The following is a 17865-nucleotide window of genomic DNA, read 5'->3' on the forward strand; positions in this document are numbered from 1 at the left end:
TCAAATTTTTATCATTTAGTAAGGGTTTGTAAAGCATGAATGCATTAATTCTTGTTATTTACTAAGTCAATATATTTAGGATTTAATATATGAAAAGTGTTTAACGCCATTTTCAGCACTTCAACATAGGACACATCACATTAGTGTTAAAGAACATGGAAGAATTTCCTGTCTTCAAGATAATTATGAATGAATTGCATAGCACTTATTGGAAGAGTAACTGTCTAAACTGTTGGCCAAACAAGATTTCTCTCTCTCTTTCTCTCTTTACACACACACAAACAAATGCATGTACACAGACACACACACACACACACACCCTTCTTAATTAAACAAAAATCCATCCTATGATATTGCAGACTTATACAATAGTATATTTAAAACTATTTCCAAAGTAAAATTCTTTCCAAAAATAATGAACCATGTGATCAAAGCCAATTTTTAAGAAACCCTCCAAACTGATTATCTAGATTCTACAGTAGATAATCTTCTTAAAATGAGTACTGTCTTTTGAAATAGATACTGCTGCTTCATCGGCAAATTTATTTCTTCTAGTTTTCACACAATCAGTGATCTCACTAAGCCTCTCTCGACCCTGTGCACAGTACAGATTGATAAACATTTTATGCGAGTTATATATTTAGCACAAATATTCTGGAAAAAATTCAATACTTAATTTGTCATTAAACATGCATTTATTAATTTTTTGACTTACTGACACAAATGAGCAGCCCGATGGTTTCGTTCCTGCAGAGTATTGTATGGGACAAGGTAACGCTTCTTAGTGTGCCACATGGCGGCCAGATGCCATTGTTAGACAGTCTCCCCACATCACCTGCCTAGAAGGAATTCGCTATCCTTAGACACTGATTGTCACACATCATTTTACCAGCAAAGTAAAATGAGTGCTGTGTACTGTTCCTGAAAGGAGAGGGTAGTTGCATTTTGTCTGAATAGGGCAGAACAGGAGGAACAGAAAATATTATATATGGACATCTTTCATACTGAATTTTGTATTAAAGTGAGAACTCTCTCCACTGCACATCCATCTTTCACATTATCACATGAAGTCCTGGCAAATGCCAAAAGTACAAAATCAATGTCTAACAAACTTAATACAGTACATTTTAATTCTGTTATTAATACTATTTTATTAAAAATGAAAAATCAGGGGCAAATATAAACAGGGCTATGGCACCTATATATATATTTTTTTTTTATTGGAATATAATTGCTTTACACTCTTGTATCAGTTTTTGAGGTACACCAAAGTCAACCAGCTGTATTTATACACATATCCCCATATTCCCTCCCTCCCGCGTCTCCCCCCCACCCTCCCCGTCCCGGCCCTCTAAGGCATCATCCATCATCGAGTTGATCTCCCTTTGTTATACAGCAACTTCCCACTAGCTATCTATTTTATAGTTGGTAGTATATATATGTCTATGCTACTCTCTCACTTCGTCCCAGCTTCCCCTTTACCCCCCGCCCCCCCCAACCTCGTGTCCTCCAGTCCATTCTCTGCATCTGCATCCTTATTCTTGTCTTGTCACTGGGTTCATCAGTACCTTTTTTTTTTTTTTTAGATTCCGTATGTATGAGTTAGCATACAATATTTGTTTTTCTCTTTCTGGCTTACTTCTCTCTGTATGACAGACTCTAGGTCTATCCACCTCATTACATATAGCTCCATCTCATTCCTTTTTATAGCTGAGTAATATTCCATTGTATATATATGCCACATCTTCTTTATCCATTCATTCATTTGTTACCAATATTTTTTGATCATGTTTCCTTTGCCTACTAGACTTCCCTTCTCTCCCCATCTCACTGATGCTTACCTAGGTTTTAAACTTCAGGGTTTTTTTCAGGTTTGTAAGTATATGTAAAATTATCTCATACTAAAGTACACTTTTCCTTGGGTGGCATATTTACATATCCATGCTTACTTAATCATTATCACCCCGTTCTTTTAATTAGCTATAGAAACAGCATTTCCTTACATTGTATCTCTCCTGCATATTTCTGAAACTCAAGGAGAGGGTCTAGAGAAGTTTTCTTTCACTCTAGATTGCTTATAGCCTCTGTAACTTATCATTAGCAGAATCTTGAACAATACAGAATCTCTGACACCAGCTGAATCTTTACTAAATCAGAATTCCAATGCTCCTACCAGGAATTTTCATTTTTAAAAAGATCCACAGATAATCCTGATACTTAGACAAAGGTTACTTCTTCCTGTTTTCTGTAATGTAAATCTATGCAAGCTAGGATTTTGGATTTATTGCTGCTAAAACTAAAGGAGAACACACCCAGGGAATGAACTTATGATTGATGGATACTGGTGAGTCTGGAATGGTTGGAAAATCTGATGAAAGAGGTATTACACTTGCGGAATTCCAAAAAGAAGACACAACCCACAAGAGAAAACCATCAATGTTTGCCTCTTTGTTTTTTTTTTTGCTAACAACTTTTTCTGAGTCTCTGGTGCTGGAGGAGTTATCTGTTATGCTATTGAGAAGTAAAGGCAGCAGACTGGAGCAAGATCTGAAAAAATACCCCAGTAAGAGATAGAACATTGCTAAATCTACTTTCCTTGAGGTAGGCTTAAGATGGGGCCTGACCCCTTCAAAAGTGCTGCTGAAAATCATAACATGAAAAATGTTTCAAGATTCTAAAACTACCTCTGTGTTTTCCAAAGATTTCCTTGGGATTCTGGAAGCTAGAAATGTAAAAATATAAAGGAAGTGGCATAAACAAAGGGAACTCACTTTCTAACAACTGTCGCTCTCCCTAATAAATCACATTACTGTTCACCATGAGGTACACCTTACCTTAAAGAATTCCACTCCATGGGTCTATTGCAGAATGTACACTGAATGATTGAATCATATATGACCAGTAAAGTGATGTGAGAACCTCTAATAAACATTAATGCAAGCTGGTAATGTTAAATATAACAAAGGTTCATATACTTTGGTGATCAACTGAACTTCAGATACTCAAGTACAGATCCGCATATTGCTGAATATCATGGCCATGAGGTGATTAGATTAAGTTTAACCAAAATAATTAGAAAGAACAAGATGAAGGAGAAACAAATGACACAGCCAATAGAGCTAGAGCAATGGTTAGTTTTATCAAATCAAATCAAGTACAGGAATGGGCTTCTTTTAGACGTATGGCAAGCCTATAAAATAACCTGGGGTCTTATCATTCTTAGGAAGATTCTATGTTCTGTACTCACTCATGCAGTCAACTAATCCATCCTGTAACTAAACTACTTTTTCTCCGAACTTTGTTTTGTACCTTGGAGCATCGAATTGAATAGGCAGTTCTTGGAACTTAAAATCCTGAGCCTACATTCTGAAGATTTGCCTTGGATATCTGATATCATGTAAAGGAGAAACATGGGCTGTTATGTTGGAATTCAGAGGTTTTAAATTTTCTTCTATCGATTAACCATGATAAGCCTGAGCATGTTTTTTAAACCTCCCTCAGCCTCAGAAGTCTCTTCTGTAAAATGGTATCAACGGTACTTAATTCTCAGATTTTAGAGAGTAAAGGAAAGAATGCTAATCAAGTTATTACTCTATAAACAAGTGTGTCTTTCCTCTCTCTAGCTTTCCTTATGGTAGATTAGCAAACCTGAGAATATTCATAATTATTTCAAAGTCAGTTGGCATCTCTCCAGTACAAATGCTGAGTAATTGATGAGCCCTATTTTTAGTGCTTTACTGTTGAAAGAATGAGAGAGAGAGAGGGGTAAAGTGCTTCCAGTCACGAGTTAGCATAAATTACATGGCATCATTCAAGATTAATTTACAACATTAATAATAGTTATATGATCTGTCATCATGTATTAGTGCTTGACAAGAGAAAACCGGACTGGAAAATTAACAAGGTTGAAGGTGAAGAAAAAAGTGTCCTGGTTAACACACATAGGCCTTAGGAACACTACCTATCTGGGAATCACTTCTACTTTCAAAGGTCTGAAAATTCCTAGCTTGAAAATGCCTACATTTCTTTAAAATATATATATATAATCATAGTGAGAGTAACTAAGAGAGAACAGAAAATGGATTAACTTGAGTTGACTCAAAGAAAACTAAACTTCACCATAAAACTATCTTTTATCAATTTTGAATTCTTTATTCCCATTATTAAGCTCATTCCTAGACTACTCCTATAAATTCATATATATTCAAGCATATATACATGTTTATACATGACTACTCAAGGGGAAACCAATAAACTGTCCTAACACATTAAAAACCTGCTTACAGATTTGTGGAAGCTCTCTTTTCTTTGCTGTACTTGAAGGCTGTAACCTATAGACTGAAGGGTTTTAGGATGTAGAATACGGGTATTCAATTTTTATACTATAAAATTAGCAACTTCAAGCCAGCAGAGGGCTCCCTGCTTTAATATGATTCTAAATATGCAAAGCCCAGCAAGAACTGTCAGTAAGGGACAAGAATAGGGACTAATATTTGTTAACAGGTTCAAGTATTTGCTCTAACTCTGTGTTAAATTAAGCAGTAAAAAGAGGATGAATGAAGTAAAGCCAATTTCCTACTTCTGACGCTTGAGATATAATTTGTTAATTTCTCCATCATGCAAAATTTAATCTTCCTCTGCTTTTCCACTTTGCAAAATAAATGTGCTTCAATCCTACATCATGAGTCCACAGACACCTTCAGTTTGATTCTTTTTACTAGTTCCACTTTTCTCTGTTCAAAGCTTAAAAAACATATATTAAAAATAAGTCAACCAACTGATCAGTCTCTTTAAACCAGCAATGAATATAGGCAAAACTCAGTGAAGGATGGTATTAACTGTTTAAGTAACTTTGGTTACTTAAATTGTAACTTTAAATCTAAGAAATACTGGAAGAAGGAAAGAAAAAAATTCCGTACTGTTTTCAGGCCTTCCCCCTTTGAACCATTTCCTGCTTATCTCTGACAGCTCCCCCCAATGAAACACTTGGCAGATTTTTACAATCCGAATGAATAATGTACACACAATGCCTGGGCAATTTTATTTAGAGAGTCTTATTAACATGATTGTGACAATTTGAAATAACACAGAAATACTGCACACTCCTCAATCTGCCAAAACAAATTGACCAAACATATTAGACATATGTATCACAAATTAATTTGTGGATTAAACGAATTCTGACAAATTCTGTTCATTTTCATATCAGTGATGTCATTTTCTGTAATGTTACTCCTTAGGTTACATGGCTTTCAAAGGTAAACCTAGCCATGGGCAGACAGCTCATGTAATACATTTTTATGACAACAAATATGTATCCAGGCACAATTTTAGCAGACAGCGAATGCAATGTTGTCAAACCAATGGAAATAAAATCTTCATTGTTTTTACTGTTTTGAAATTTTATCCCTTCTTTTTTTTTTTTAATTTTTTTTTTTTGGAATCCATTCTTCTCATACTCATTGGCTTAGATGTTACCAGTGGATGCAACATCATTCTATTTCAAATCATTTTCTTTCAACCCTAGCAATAGAGCAACTGCAGCTGACTTTCATTTTAATAGAGAATAATAAATGTGGAAAGGAAGCAAGGGTATAAAAATGTATTTACCTTACATTAGAAAAATAGTTCATATAAGCATTATGTGAGATAATTATATTTCCATAGGCAGCAGTAATATATTATGGTTGTGGACAAATGATTAAAACAAGAGAACTGTGTACAAACGTAAGTTATTTCCAAGGGTCTGAGACAAGTTGTTTCACGCTTCTTACTCCCCAGAAGGCAATGCAGATGGAAAAAAAAATCTGAAGAAATAAATACGGAGAGGAAGAACAATTAAAATTGATTCAATACTTCTGTTCAATTGAGTTAGAAATATCTTTCTAGGGGAAAATGAAAATACATATTTTAAGCAATTAACTTATTCAAATTGAATCTAGCAGTTGTTCACTTATAGAATTTAGCCAACCCAGCTTAAAACATGTATGTGAAGAGTAGTAGTAAAAAGTTTTGTTTCTGTGGCTTAAAAAAAAAAAATCCTCACAAAAATGGGTCATTTCTAGGGATGGAGCTATGTAGGTTAGAAAATGAAAGAGAACTGTCTTCCGGCATTTGGATATATTGCATGTTGCTTGTATTGTACTAAACAATCTCATTATTTATATAGTTTAAGAAGCCTTTGGAAGAGGAGAAATAAAAACATTATTAAGGAATCATTCCTCTCTGAGGCAATGTGATCTAGCATATTATGAACTTCACCCAACATGAATTAAATTCTAAACACTGCTGACTTAATCTTTTGACCTTACAGGTGTAAAACTATAGCTGCAAAATTCTCTTTAAAATTGAAGACATACTAAATCATAATAAGCAACCATAAGGGTTCATCGAGTTTATACCTTTGCTTTCAAGAAACACCACACATTTCCAATAAATCACCAAAATTTAGCCAAGTAAAACTGGTGACTTCTTATGATCCTAGCAAGAGTAATACAGCCATCCTCAGTAAGAATTAATGGCTTGCAGAATTTTTCATTGCCTGTCATCTAAATGCCATAATGACCTAAACACACACATCTTCTACTCTTCTTGAAGTAAAATCTAGACACTGGTCATAGTCCTTACACTTCACAGCTTTCCAAAGTCAACTCTTACCCTTTACCTATGCACTAAAATTAAGCTATAGGATTGCTTTTATGATCTCCACTTTAGGTGTTATTAGAGTGATGATGAAAAATGCCCATACAGCTGGGGACAAGGGGATAGCTGTGAAAGAGTTTCTCCAAATATTTTTATTGTGTAAACTTCTTCTTTAAATGATCAGAATATGACCACTTGCCTCTCCCCAGAAAGATCACTATTACTGAAAGATCCATTAAAATGTACAAAGAAACATACTAAGTAATAAGATGAAGGCATGGGGAACATTCTGGGGTGATGGACTAACGTGAAGCCAAGGTCATGAACTGAGGCTAGTCATTCATTCACAGAAAATACCCAGAACTGCCGCGATTTTGCTATTAAAGCCTGGATATGAAAATAACAACAACAACAAAATCCTCTTAAACCTGGATATATAGATTAGGTAGGTAGGTTGTTCAATTTCATACACACCTTCTTGTTCTTTCTAGAGAACCATTATCCTTCACATTAGCTAACCTGATAATTTTATTCAAATCCATGCATTACTTTCAGCCTATAACATCCACAATATAAAAACAAAATACCAAAAATAAAATCAAAAGTTATATTGAAGCAGAAGTCAGGAATAATATTAACATTCTGGAGTTGCCTCAGAAATCACATGTGACATATTTAAAAGCTGGTTTTGATTTTGTTTCTTTTGACTGTAATTCAAGTAACATGACCTATGGGATTTCTCATGGTAGTGCCAAGCAAAGTAATATCAAGATAAGGTAGTATTTGTGTAAGCTAGTAGATTGTGCAGTGAATTATATTTGTATATGAATACCGGTTAATGCTGGCAGAGGGATAGCTGAGAATACAACTTTCAAGTGGGACAGAGATGATAAACCTATGATATCAGGGTAAATAGTTTAATTCGGATCCATAATAGTAATTGAACAACTAATAGATATCTTGTGCTGTGCAAGACACCGGTATCTGAAATATACTTGGCAGTAGAAGTTTTTACTGGTTTTGAATCTAGTGTCTAGGGTCACATGGATTATTTCATTGGTTGAAGTTTAGGGAGAATGATTTCAGTGAAACCTCTAAAACTGTATGTAAAATTTTGTGGGTATGTCATAATTCTCCTCAACCCTACTCTCCACCTACTAGACTATCCACACTTTCATCTGGGATATCTGAAATATTAAGAACCTCTGCTATAACAAGAGAGTGAAAAAGATTATAACTCAGTATATGCCTTTGTTGTTAATTCACCACTTCCCAACTAAATCTTCCCACTTTTGAAACTATAATTCTTTCCTTAAGGATCCATTCCTAATTGAAACACAAGGATCTTGTCTTTTCCAATTACCTAAAATGCTTTTAGCTTCCTACCAAAAAATGCAATGTTGCACAGTTTGTAGTTTTATTTTGTTTTTCTGGTTTTGGTTTTCTATTTCTTCAGGCCCCTATGTATTATTCCTCCAAATAAATGGAGGAGAAAAGCTAATGAAGCAAAGGGGTCAGATTCACATACAAGATTAATACACAGTGAAACCCTTGCTTAGGCTGGCCATTGTCTTTGGTGCCTTTACTAGATTATAATGTTTTATTCTCATGGCAAACTTGGAGAATTGGTATTCAGTTTGCTGGTGAGGCAACAGGAACTCATAATTTGTGGTTTACCAAGAAGTCACAAAACTACTAAATATCAGAGCTGGTATGATGTTTTTTGTTTACTTAATGTCCCCCAGAAAATCAAACTACACATGCTGGGAAGTGAGTTCACTGAATATGAACATCAGTAGTGAATTCATTTTTCCTTTCTCAGTAATCACCTGTATGTTTTTTGCCAGTAACTACTAGGTTTCTAAGACCTTATCACAATCAATATTTTAAGCATAAAGTGGATTTTTACATATAATGAAATCCAGATTGGCACAGGATCATAGATGTTAAATACAATGAATATGTCCTTCTCAAAATATGCATGACCCTGAAACAGACAGCCTGTTTTATTAGAAAATAGTTAAATAGGAAAACGCAGATTTGCTTTTATATTTTTTAATGTGTATACATATATATATATATAATAGATCTGAACACACATTTCATATATAATTTTAAGCTGGGAAATTATTTAACATGGACTCAATATGATCACTTGATTATTATAGTCATTTCATTTAAAATTCTCCCTTGTCCAATCTTTCCCTTGATTTTTGTATTAGGCTGTTCATTTTAGTTCTCCATAGTTGATCAGATTAAATGTATTATTTGAGATAATTGCTCATTAACATAATTTCTCGCTCAACTATTTGTACAATGAAGGCAGGAGAATTACTACTTAAGCTAGTGTAAGAATACATGGCAACTGTAGCATTTTTTTTTTGCAATATCCTTCCCTAATCTGTAGATATGATGTTTCTGGATACATACAAACTCAATGAACACTTATTTTACTCTAGGTCTGGGCAAGTCCCATGATTTTAACAGCTGGATTCAAAATATGAAACAGAGGAAGTTCACTCTTGGTGTCAAGCCTTCCCTGTGTAACACATCATTAGTGGCCCTTGTCTTCAGGCTATTTCCTTGACTTCCCAGGGCCCTTGACTCTGATGCCTGAACTTTGGCCTGTACAGATGCTCTCCACGTTTTCTCCGCCCCTTTCCCCAAAGTTCGTCAATTGGCAGGTGGCTAATCTGAGCCATTAATCCACAATAAAATGTTAGTGTGAACTTATGTGTCATTCTGCTGCTCCTCCCCATTAGGTCTGTGTTTTTAGAGGCCTTATTAAAAATGGAACAAATCAGGCATCTAATCTTTTTTTAAACTTTTTAAAATTGAGATACAGTTAATTTACAATGTTGTATTAGTTTCAGGTGTACAGCAAAGCGATTCAGTTATACATAGACATATATCTATTCTTTTTCAGATTCTTTTCCATTATAGGTTATTATAAGATATTGAGTATAGTTCCCTGTGCTATACAGTTGGTCCTTGTTGGTTATCTATTTTATATTTAGTGGTATGTATATGTTAATCTCAACCTCCTAATTAATCTCTCACCCTTCCCCCACTATCCCCTTTGGTAACCATAAGTTTGTTTTCTATGTCTGAGTCTCTGTTTCATAAACAAGTTCATTTGTGTCACCTTTTTAGAGTTCACATATAAATGATATCCTATATTTGTCTTTGTCTGCCTTATTTCACTTAATATGATAATTTTTAGGTCCATCTATGTTGCTGCAAATGGTATTATTTCACTTTTTTATGGCAGAGTAACATTCCATTTAATATATATATATATATATAAAATGTCCATAATCTGTCAATGGACATTTAGGTTGCTTCCATGTCTTGGCTATTGTAAATAGTGCTTCTTTGAACATTAGGGTGCATGTATCTTTTCAAATTACAGTTTACTCCAGATATATGCCCAAGAGTGGGATTGCTGGATCATATAGTAACTCTATTCTTAGTTTTTTAAGGAACTTCCATACCATTCTCCATAGTGGCTGTACCAATTTATATTCCTGCCAACAGTGTGGGAGGGTTCTCTTTTCTCCACACCCTCTCCAGCATTTATTATTTGTAGACTTTTTAATGATAGCCATTCTCACTGGTGTGAGGTGACACCTCATTTTAGTTTTGATTTGCATTTCTCTAATAATTAGAAATTTTGAACATTTTTTCATGTGCCTGTTGGCCATCTTATGTCTTCTTGGGAGAAATGTCTATTTAGGCCTTCTGCCCATTTTTTCATTGGTTTGTTTTTTGATATTAAGGTATATGAGTTGTTTGTATATTTTGGAAATCAATCCCTTGTCAGTCACATCGTTTGCAAATATTTTCTTCTGTATGTTGTCTTTTCATTTTGTTTATGGACTCAATTTGCTGTGCAAAGGCTCTTAAGTTTAATTAGGTCCCATTTGTTTATTTTTGTTTTGGTTTCCATTACTCTAGGAAATGGATCCAAAAAAATGTTGTTGTGATTTATGTCAAAGACTGTTCTGCCTATGTTTTCCTCTAGGAGTTTCATAGTATCTGGTCTCATATTTATGTCTTTAATCCATTTTGAGTTTATTTTTGTTTATGGTGTTAGAGAATGTTCTAATTTCATTCTTTTACATGTAGCTGTTTAATTTTCCCAGAACTACTTGTTGAAGAGACTTTTTCTCCACTGTATATTCTTGCTCCTTTTTTTGTAGAGTAACTGACCACAAGTGCATAGGTTTATTTCTGGATTTTCTATTGTTTCAACAATCTATATGTCTGGTTTTGTCTATTGCCATACTGTTTTGATGACTGAAGCTTTGTAATATAGTCTGAAGTCAGTATAGTATAGTCTGTGCCAAACCTGCATGGAACAAGTTTATAGATGCCATTTTTCCAACAACACTTGCTCACTTCCTATCTCTGTGTCACATTTTGGTAATTCTCACAAATTTCAAACATCATCATCATCATTATTATTATTATTATTATTATTATTATTATTATTATTATTAATTTGTTATGGTGATCTGTGATCTTTGATGGCACTACCATAACTCACTGAAGGCTTAGATGATGGTTAGCATTTTTAGCAATAAAGTATTTTTTAATTAAGGTAGGTAACATTTTTTTAAGACATAAAGCTATTGTACACAATAGACAGGAGTATAGTGTAAACATAATTTATATGCAGTGGGAAACCAAAAAGTTTGTGTGACTCACTTTATTGCAATATTTCTTTACTAAGGTGGTCTGGAACCAAATCTGCAATTTCTCCAAGGTATGCTTGTACTCCACTGTATACATTTTCAGTCAAATTTAGAGCCCCACATTGATTTCCTAAAATTCTCCTGGGATGAATGTACCTATTTTGTATCACTAACAAATCATGCTCTACCTATAAACTAAAAAGTATATTTTTATTTAAAAATTCTTTCTCTGACATTGATGAGGTTCATAAAATACCAGTTAACTGGCTATTTAACACAAGTGTAACAACCACAACAGCCACAATTTATTTTTAGGGAAACACATTAAACATATAGAAGTTTTTACTGAATTAGTTGGAGAAAAATAAAACCAATTCTTTGTTAAATATACTTTTGAACATTATATTTTGTTTTTTTAAAGATGACTACTGTCTTCTGTATAGATAAGAATTTAAAAGAGATCAGATCTGAATTGCTACAAAATATCTCTATTTCCCATTAATGCAAGAGAAGAAATAAACACAAGCAGAACTAGAGTAGAAATTGAAGTCACATGTTTTGAAGGTCCTTCTGAAATGAAAACATTAGAATGTATTAGGTAACAATAAATTTTTTCCCCTAGAATTTTGCAAGAACACAATTAGACAAACTCCAACTCAAAACAAATTGAGAATCATTGATTTTACTTCCAGTATATTCTATATATGACCAAAACACTGAGTCATATGCAGACAAACAAAGGGCTTAAGGGAAATATTTCTAGACACTGCGCCTATTACTTGGAAGTCTTGTGTTCTCTGTGTTTATTTATATACTCTATTTAAGGGCAGATATAACCATAGTTATGTTTAATACATGGTCTTATAAAGATTCATTACTATTTAGACTTTAAATCAAACATTATAATTTTACGTTAGTTTAAAAATATATATTAATGTTCTTAACTAAGGAAAAGCAACATTCACTTGAATGCCCATGTACTAACAGAGGCTTATTTGAAAAGAATGTATGTTTCCCTTAACCATTAAATATCTTCTGAAATTAATGTTTAAACAAGAGAATACACTAAACATACCACAATCATGTTTTTTAAAAGGAAATAAACACAAAATAAACATTAGAACAAAGTTTTAAAATAATTTATCTGAACTCCAATACCAGAAATATCAGGTATTTCATTATCTTACTACTCAGTGGGGGCAAAGGACCCATAGAATTTCAGTGACAAAAAGTACTAAGTTAATTTAGACAACAAATGCAGAATCTTTATTGCAACCATTTTCTTCAGTTCCCCAGATATGATTACCTCTCTATTATGTACAATAATTTATTCACTTCTTAAAGAGTAAATTGCTCAAGAAAGTGTTTATCCTTTTCAGCAGTACTCCTATAGAATATCCCATTGTTCACCCAGACCACCTCTGAGAATCACAATGACATTTGAAAACCATAATATTAGTAAGAAGATTAGAGATCACTTAGAGGCTCCAAAACCTATCTACAATTCAGAAAACATACTTGAAGACAGTTGGCATGGATTAGCTACTGTGCATACTAACCTAACTGGTAGAAACTGAATAAACCATAATTAGCATAAAGTGAAAATAGATGCTACATTTCTCAAAAACATCTGTGGATTTTTCCTCTCTGAATTCAAAGTTATGAATAAAGTATCTTTATAGACATATTACTTTAAATATTTCCAGCATTACCAATCCTTTTTCTATGGGTACAGCCATCCAGTAACATGGATTTGCAAATTGCCTTTGATTACTTACTGCATTCTTGCCTCTCCTTATATGCAATGATGCATCTTCAATTTATATTGATTTCCTGGAAGTTTTCTAAATATTTTAATACATATACTTTCAATATCCAAGCTTCCTTCTTCTCAGTTTTTTCCAGGTTAGTTTTGTTGTTGTTGTTGTTGTTAGCTGAAGTTTGTCAAAAGGATAGGTACAAAGAAATGCCCAACTTACCACAAGAAACACATAGAGAAAAATTAGAGAGACAACCAAAGTTGATAAGACAAGATTTATATCCAAAGTATGACCAGAATATGTGTCTTGTCAAAACTGAAGCCTAACTTTGTATTTTTCTAATTGTCCAAGCTGTTAATGATAATGATCAGATCTTAGAAAATTTTCTTGAACTACAGAAGAGAAAACAATATGGAGAAATGCAGGGAGAGTTATAATAAGGTCAAATTAATAAAGTTCCAAATATCACATGTGAGAATGAACGTCTGGGTGAATGTTGACCATTCTTTTGGGAAAAGTATCTTAGGAAAAAGTATATTTTATAGAGTCTTTTTACACTCATAATCTTCCTCTTACACTTATCATGGAGCCTCACGTTCTTTACTTTTTATGAATGTGAGAAGGAAAAAAAATCAGCGCAATGAAAAATTTTAAGGATAGTCTGTTTTAGTTTTTATAAAGCTGAGAATAAAATAAGAGTAGGAAAAATAACAAGGGACCCAATGAACATTACCTAGTTTGACTCTGTTAAGACATTTTTATATATTAAAGTTAGCAATGGGTAAACCATTAAAAATAACCCGACTCCTTGCCCTGTGTACTGACTTCATTTTGTTTTAAACTATAAGATAGTTCAGTGAATTTAAAAATTAATTACTATTATAATTTTTGCTTTTATATTTCTGCAAATAAGTTCTGGCTACTAGAAATAAAATTTTATTTAGTTTTCCTGAGTATGTCTAACATTGGCATAAAATTGCTTGCCTCGTATCCAGTATGTTTTGAAACTGAAGATTTTTGAATAAAATGTTGCTGGATTAATCATGGTCCTTAAGTGTCCTAACAGAACCCTCAGTAATGATAAAATACATGATATTTAATCTAAAATTCAAAGTACCACATCCTTCTAATTCCCTTTTTCTGGCTACTAAAATGTAAAGCATTTACATTCTAAAATCAGAGCCTTGTTTCAACAAAAATGATCAAGAAAATTGTTCAGTTCTAATACATCAAAATGCCATTTTCCTGGTAAATGAGTGGCAGTTCCTGCCACATCATCCTACCACAATAGCGTGTTGTTAATTCTCAGTGTATCCTACATAGCAATGCTCCTGGCATCTCTCTGACATAAATCAACAGCCCAGGTCTTCTCACATGAATAACAACTTTTAATACTTGATGTACAAAAATTTATATCTGGAAGAGAAGGTATCTATGCATGCAGAATACCATTCAACAGTGCTAATCCAGGACTTTTACCCTGCTGTTAAAAAAAATTCTTTGTACTTGCCTTCCATCTAGGAAACAAAACAAGTCTCTTAAAAATGAGTTCATTTTTTGGGGAAAAAATGCCATGTTTACAGAAATAATAGTGATGTCTGGTTTTAAAAACAGGACAGTATATCTTGGAAAGATATGTTTTGAAAAGATCCTCTTGTATTGTTTTTGCTTGTGTCAAAGGAATGATCAGAGCCCCAGTAAATGGGAACCTCCCAGTGTAGGCTAAATAGAAGGCCAACAGCTCACATATGGCTTGCAGCTTGGGGGATTTCTCTCGATGTTCTGCCAGAGATGAGACTGCCCAAATGGTTTCCCGCGTAAGTCCTAAGTCATAAACTGCATCCTCCTAGTCCAGCCATGCCAGAACTGGACCCAAGGGTATACAGACTCTTGGCTGATGGGAAACAATGACTGCTTCCTAAGGAAGCCACAGCTGCTTTCCTGAGAGACACCCCAGATGCCTGAATTTTCCCTTACTTTCCATTTCTGACTACCTGTTCTGGCAACAGTTCCAACAAAGGGTGAGGCAGGCAGCAGGCACCCAGCTGTTTTCAATAAGCCTTGGCAATGTAGGTACTGATTACATAAACACTACAAACATTCAAAGAGCATATTTTCTCGCTTTTAAGCTATAAAAAAGGTGTGAGCCTGTACAAACACCCTAGGTCTCCTCTGCTTCAAACAGTAACAATGACAACAACGATGCCGATGATGAGGATAATAATAATAATAGCTTTAATTATGAAAGCAAAAATTATTAAAGGAAACATGATAACATGAGCTGTTGGGAAAGAGCTCAAATTATACAGAGAGAATTGCAAAGATGTGAAATTTCCACATTACGGGGTCAATGTTCCTTTATGAAACAGCAAGGTCAAAATGTGCACTTAATTCATTTGATTTCTTATTTTTCCCACAACTCAGGCAAAAAGCAATCAGATGTTGCATTATCCATTTGTTTTATAGCACGTTTTCCTTTTCATTCACATATATTCAAAAATACTATTTTAAACTCAATATATGTAATATATAAAGTATATTGATGAAATATTACATAAGATCCTCTTTACATTAATATCAGGTCAGAAACCTAGAGAAGATGTTGATTTACATTTTAATTAAGATGAATTTTCCTGGCTTAAAATAAATGAGTAAGTAAATAAATATATATTTACATATACATATATATCTCTACTCTTTGGATCTGATAGTTGAAAACTGAAAGATTTAAATAACTCACTCATGCCTACAGGTACATATACAAGTTTATTATTTTTTAATGTTTTCTAAATTTGACATATTAGATCAAGAATATATTTGAACATTGTAAGAAGTGAATTGGAGCTTCAGTAATCTATATTTCTAGGTGACTCTTCAATTTCCTGTACAACAAAGTGATGTCTCTGTCCCAAAGAACAGAATTGAATTGAATTTTTTACCTTAAGATTCTCATTTATTCTTACCTCAATAATTTACAAAAATGATCTTTGGCTAGGCCAATTCTCTTCAATATATCTATTATTTTTGCCATAATTTTCTTTCCTCCAAGATGCAGTATATATTCTTTGATATGGGTTTTAAATTGGACTCTTTCACAGAACAAATGCTACTGAATAAAAGCAGCAGGGGGAATGTTTTTCAAATTGTTCTAGAAAAATAGTTTTGGACGAAGTGAGCAATTGGTAATCCAAAAACAAAGCTATTGACAGGAAATCTGAACATCATTGGTAAATTACTGAAGGGTAAGAATGATAAACCACATACACATTGCAATTAACTTGGGACATAAAGTGACCTTAGTCAAACCAGAAAAACTCTGGAAAAGGAACAAGAAGATTAGGTTGTCCCAATTCAACGCAAATTATTTTACCTCAGAGGTTACTTAGAATTTCAGTTTCTGCCGCTATGAAATTGGAATAAGAGCATCTCTAATTTTCAAAAGATTATGGTGACTATTGATTCAATTATTTTAAATTCTAAAGCTTTATAAAGATATAAGATAGTGTGTTAATTTCCATGCTAAAAAGATTCAATAAATTAAAAGTGAAAACAGAGTGACAGATAAAGAGACATAAATTATAAGTAGAATTTGGAACATGAGAGATTTTATAATCACTAGTTCTGTGTCATTGATGGTCATGGTTAAAATGAAGCTTTTAAAACTGTGAATATGTAATTATTGCTGGGAAAACATAATTCTCCAACACAGTAGAGTAGGATTTTAGTGGGTATGTACAATTACAGATTGATCATTGTTTGGAGTATTGATACTTTCATTATGTACTTCATCCTGTAAGAACATGGGAGTTTGATGTTCCTGATGAGTTTTCATAATGCCAGCCTTCTGAACTATATCTTTTAGTGTCCTAAAGTGTCCTTTTTATTTTAATTCCTTATTTATGACAAAAGTATGGAAACTAGTAATTTCTAATTATCCTCCATCCCATTCCTATTGCCAAACTGTTTTGATCTCTCATGCTACAATAAATTTCCTTTTCATATCTAAAATGGTTTTAAAGTAATTGTTTTTTACACAGATGCTACTGCAGGGGGATCCCAGGTAATATAATGGAAAAGATTTTTCTCAAAAATTCTACAATAAACAAATAATTCCTTAGTGGTGGTATTTCTTGAAATATATATTTTTTGAGAAATGTAAAAAGATTATTTATTTAGTGCTAGGTGTGGTGTCCATAAGAAAAAATAGCATGGTTCCTAGTTCAAAGGTGAATGTATGTATAAAAAATTACATTGAATCAGTCTCCATTGGGGGACTACATGAATATGTGTCACTCTTTTGTTATGCCAGGCATTTCCCTGCTGACAGAACTCACTGGTGAGCAACACAGTCCCTGAATTCATAGAACTTAGACCTATGTAGTTTTTTATGAACGTATCTATTAAAGGCTGGTTTTGTGTGAATATCTACACACCTTATTTCTAAATCTTCAGGTCAAATTATCTTTACAACATTGAGGTTGAATACAAAATAAAAAATGCTTTACTAAAATGAGGTCAATCACAGAGTTATGTTAAAGTCCATTCACGGAACAAGTTATGTAATGCTGCTATGCCTCAGCAGCTTCACCTGGAAAACATGGATGATTTTACAAGGGTTGTTGGAATAATTAAATTAAAAAATGTTAGTATTATAGTATTACAAGGTTTCATATATGCAAGTGCTCAACAAATGTCAGTAGTTTAGTTGGTGCTATTGATTTGTTATTGTCACTATTGATATTAGGCCACTTCTATGGCAGTGTTTT

The 17865-nt window shown here is 33.4% G+C and overlaps 1 protein-coding gene across 1 annotated transcript in view; it reads right to left on the bottom strand.

The window, feature by feature from the left end:
• Positions 1-5048: 5048 nt before the first annotated feature.
• AGMO (alkylglycerol monooxygenase) overlaps positions 5049-17865 on the bottom strand; it is a 310308-nt gene continuing 297491 nt past the window's right edge. The window contains exon 13 of the mRNA XM_057733413.1: positions 5049-5807. Within this exon, the coding sequence (XP_057589396.1) occupies positions 5733-5807 (75 nt within the window). The 3' untranslated portion in view covers positions 5049-5732. The remainder of the gene's footprint in view (positions 5808-17865) is intronic.

Source organism: Hippopotamus amphibius, chromosome 4, assembly GCF_030028045.1.
Source record: "Hippopotamus amphibius kiboko isolate mHipAmp2 chromosome 4, mHipAmp2.hap2, whole genome shotgun sequence".
NCBI classification, from domain to species: domain Eukaryota; kingdom Metazoa; phylum Chordata; class Mammalia; order Artiodactyla; family Hippopotamidae; genus Hippopotamus; species Hippopotamus amphibius.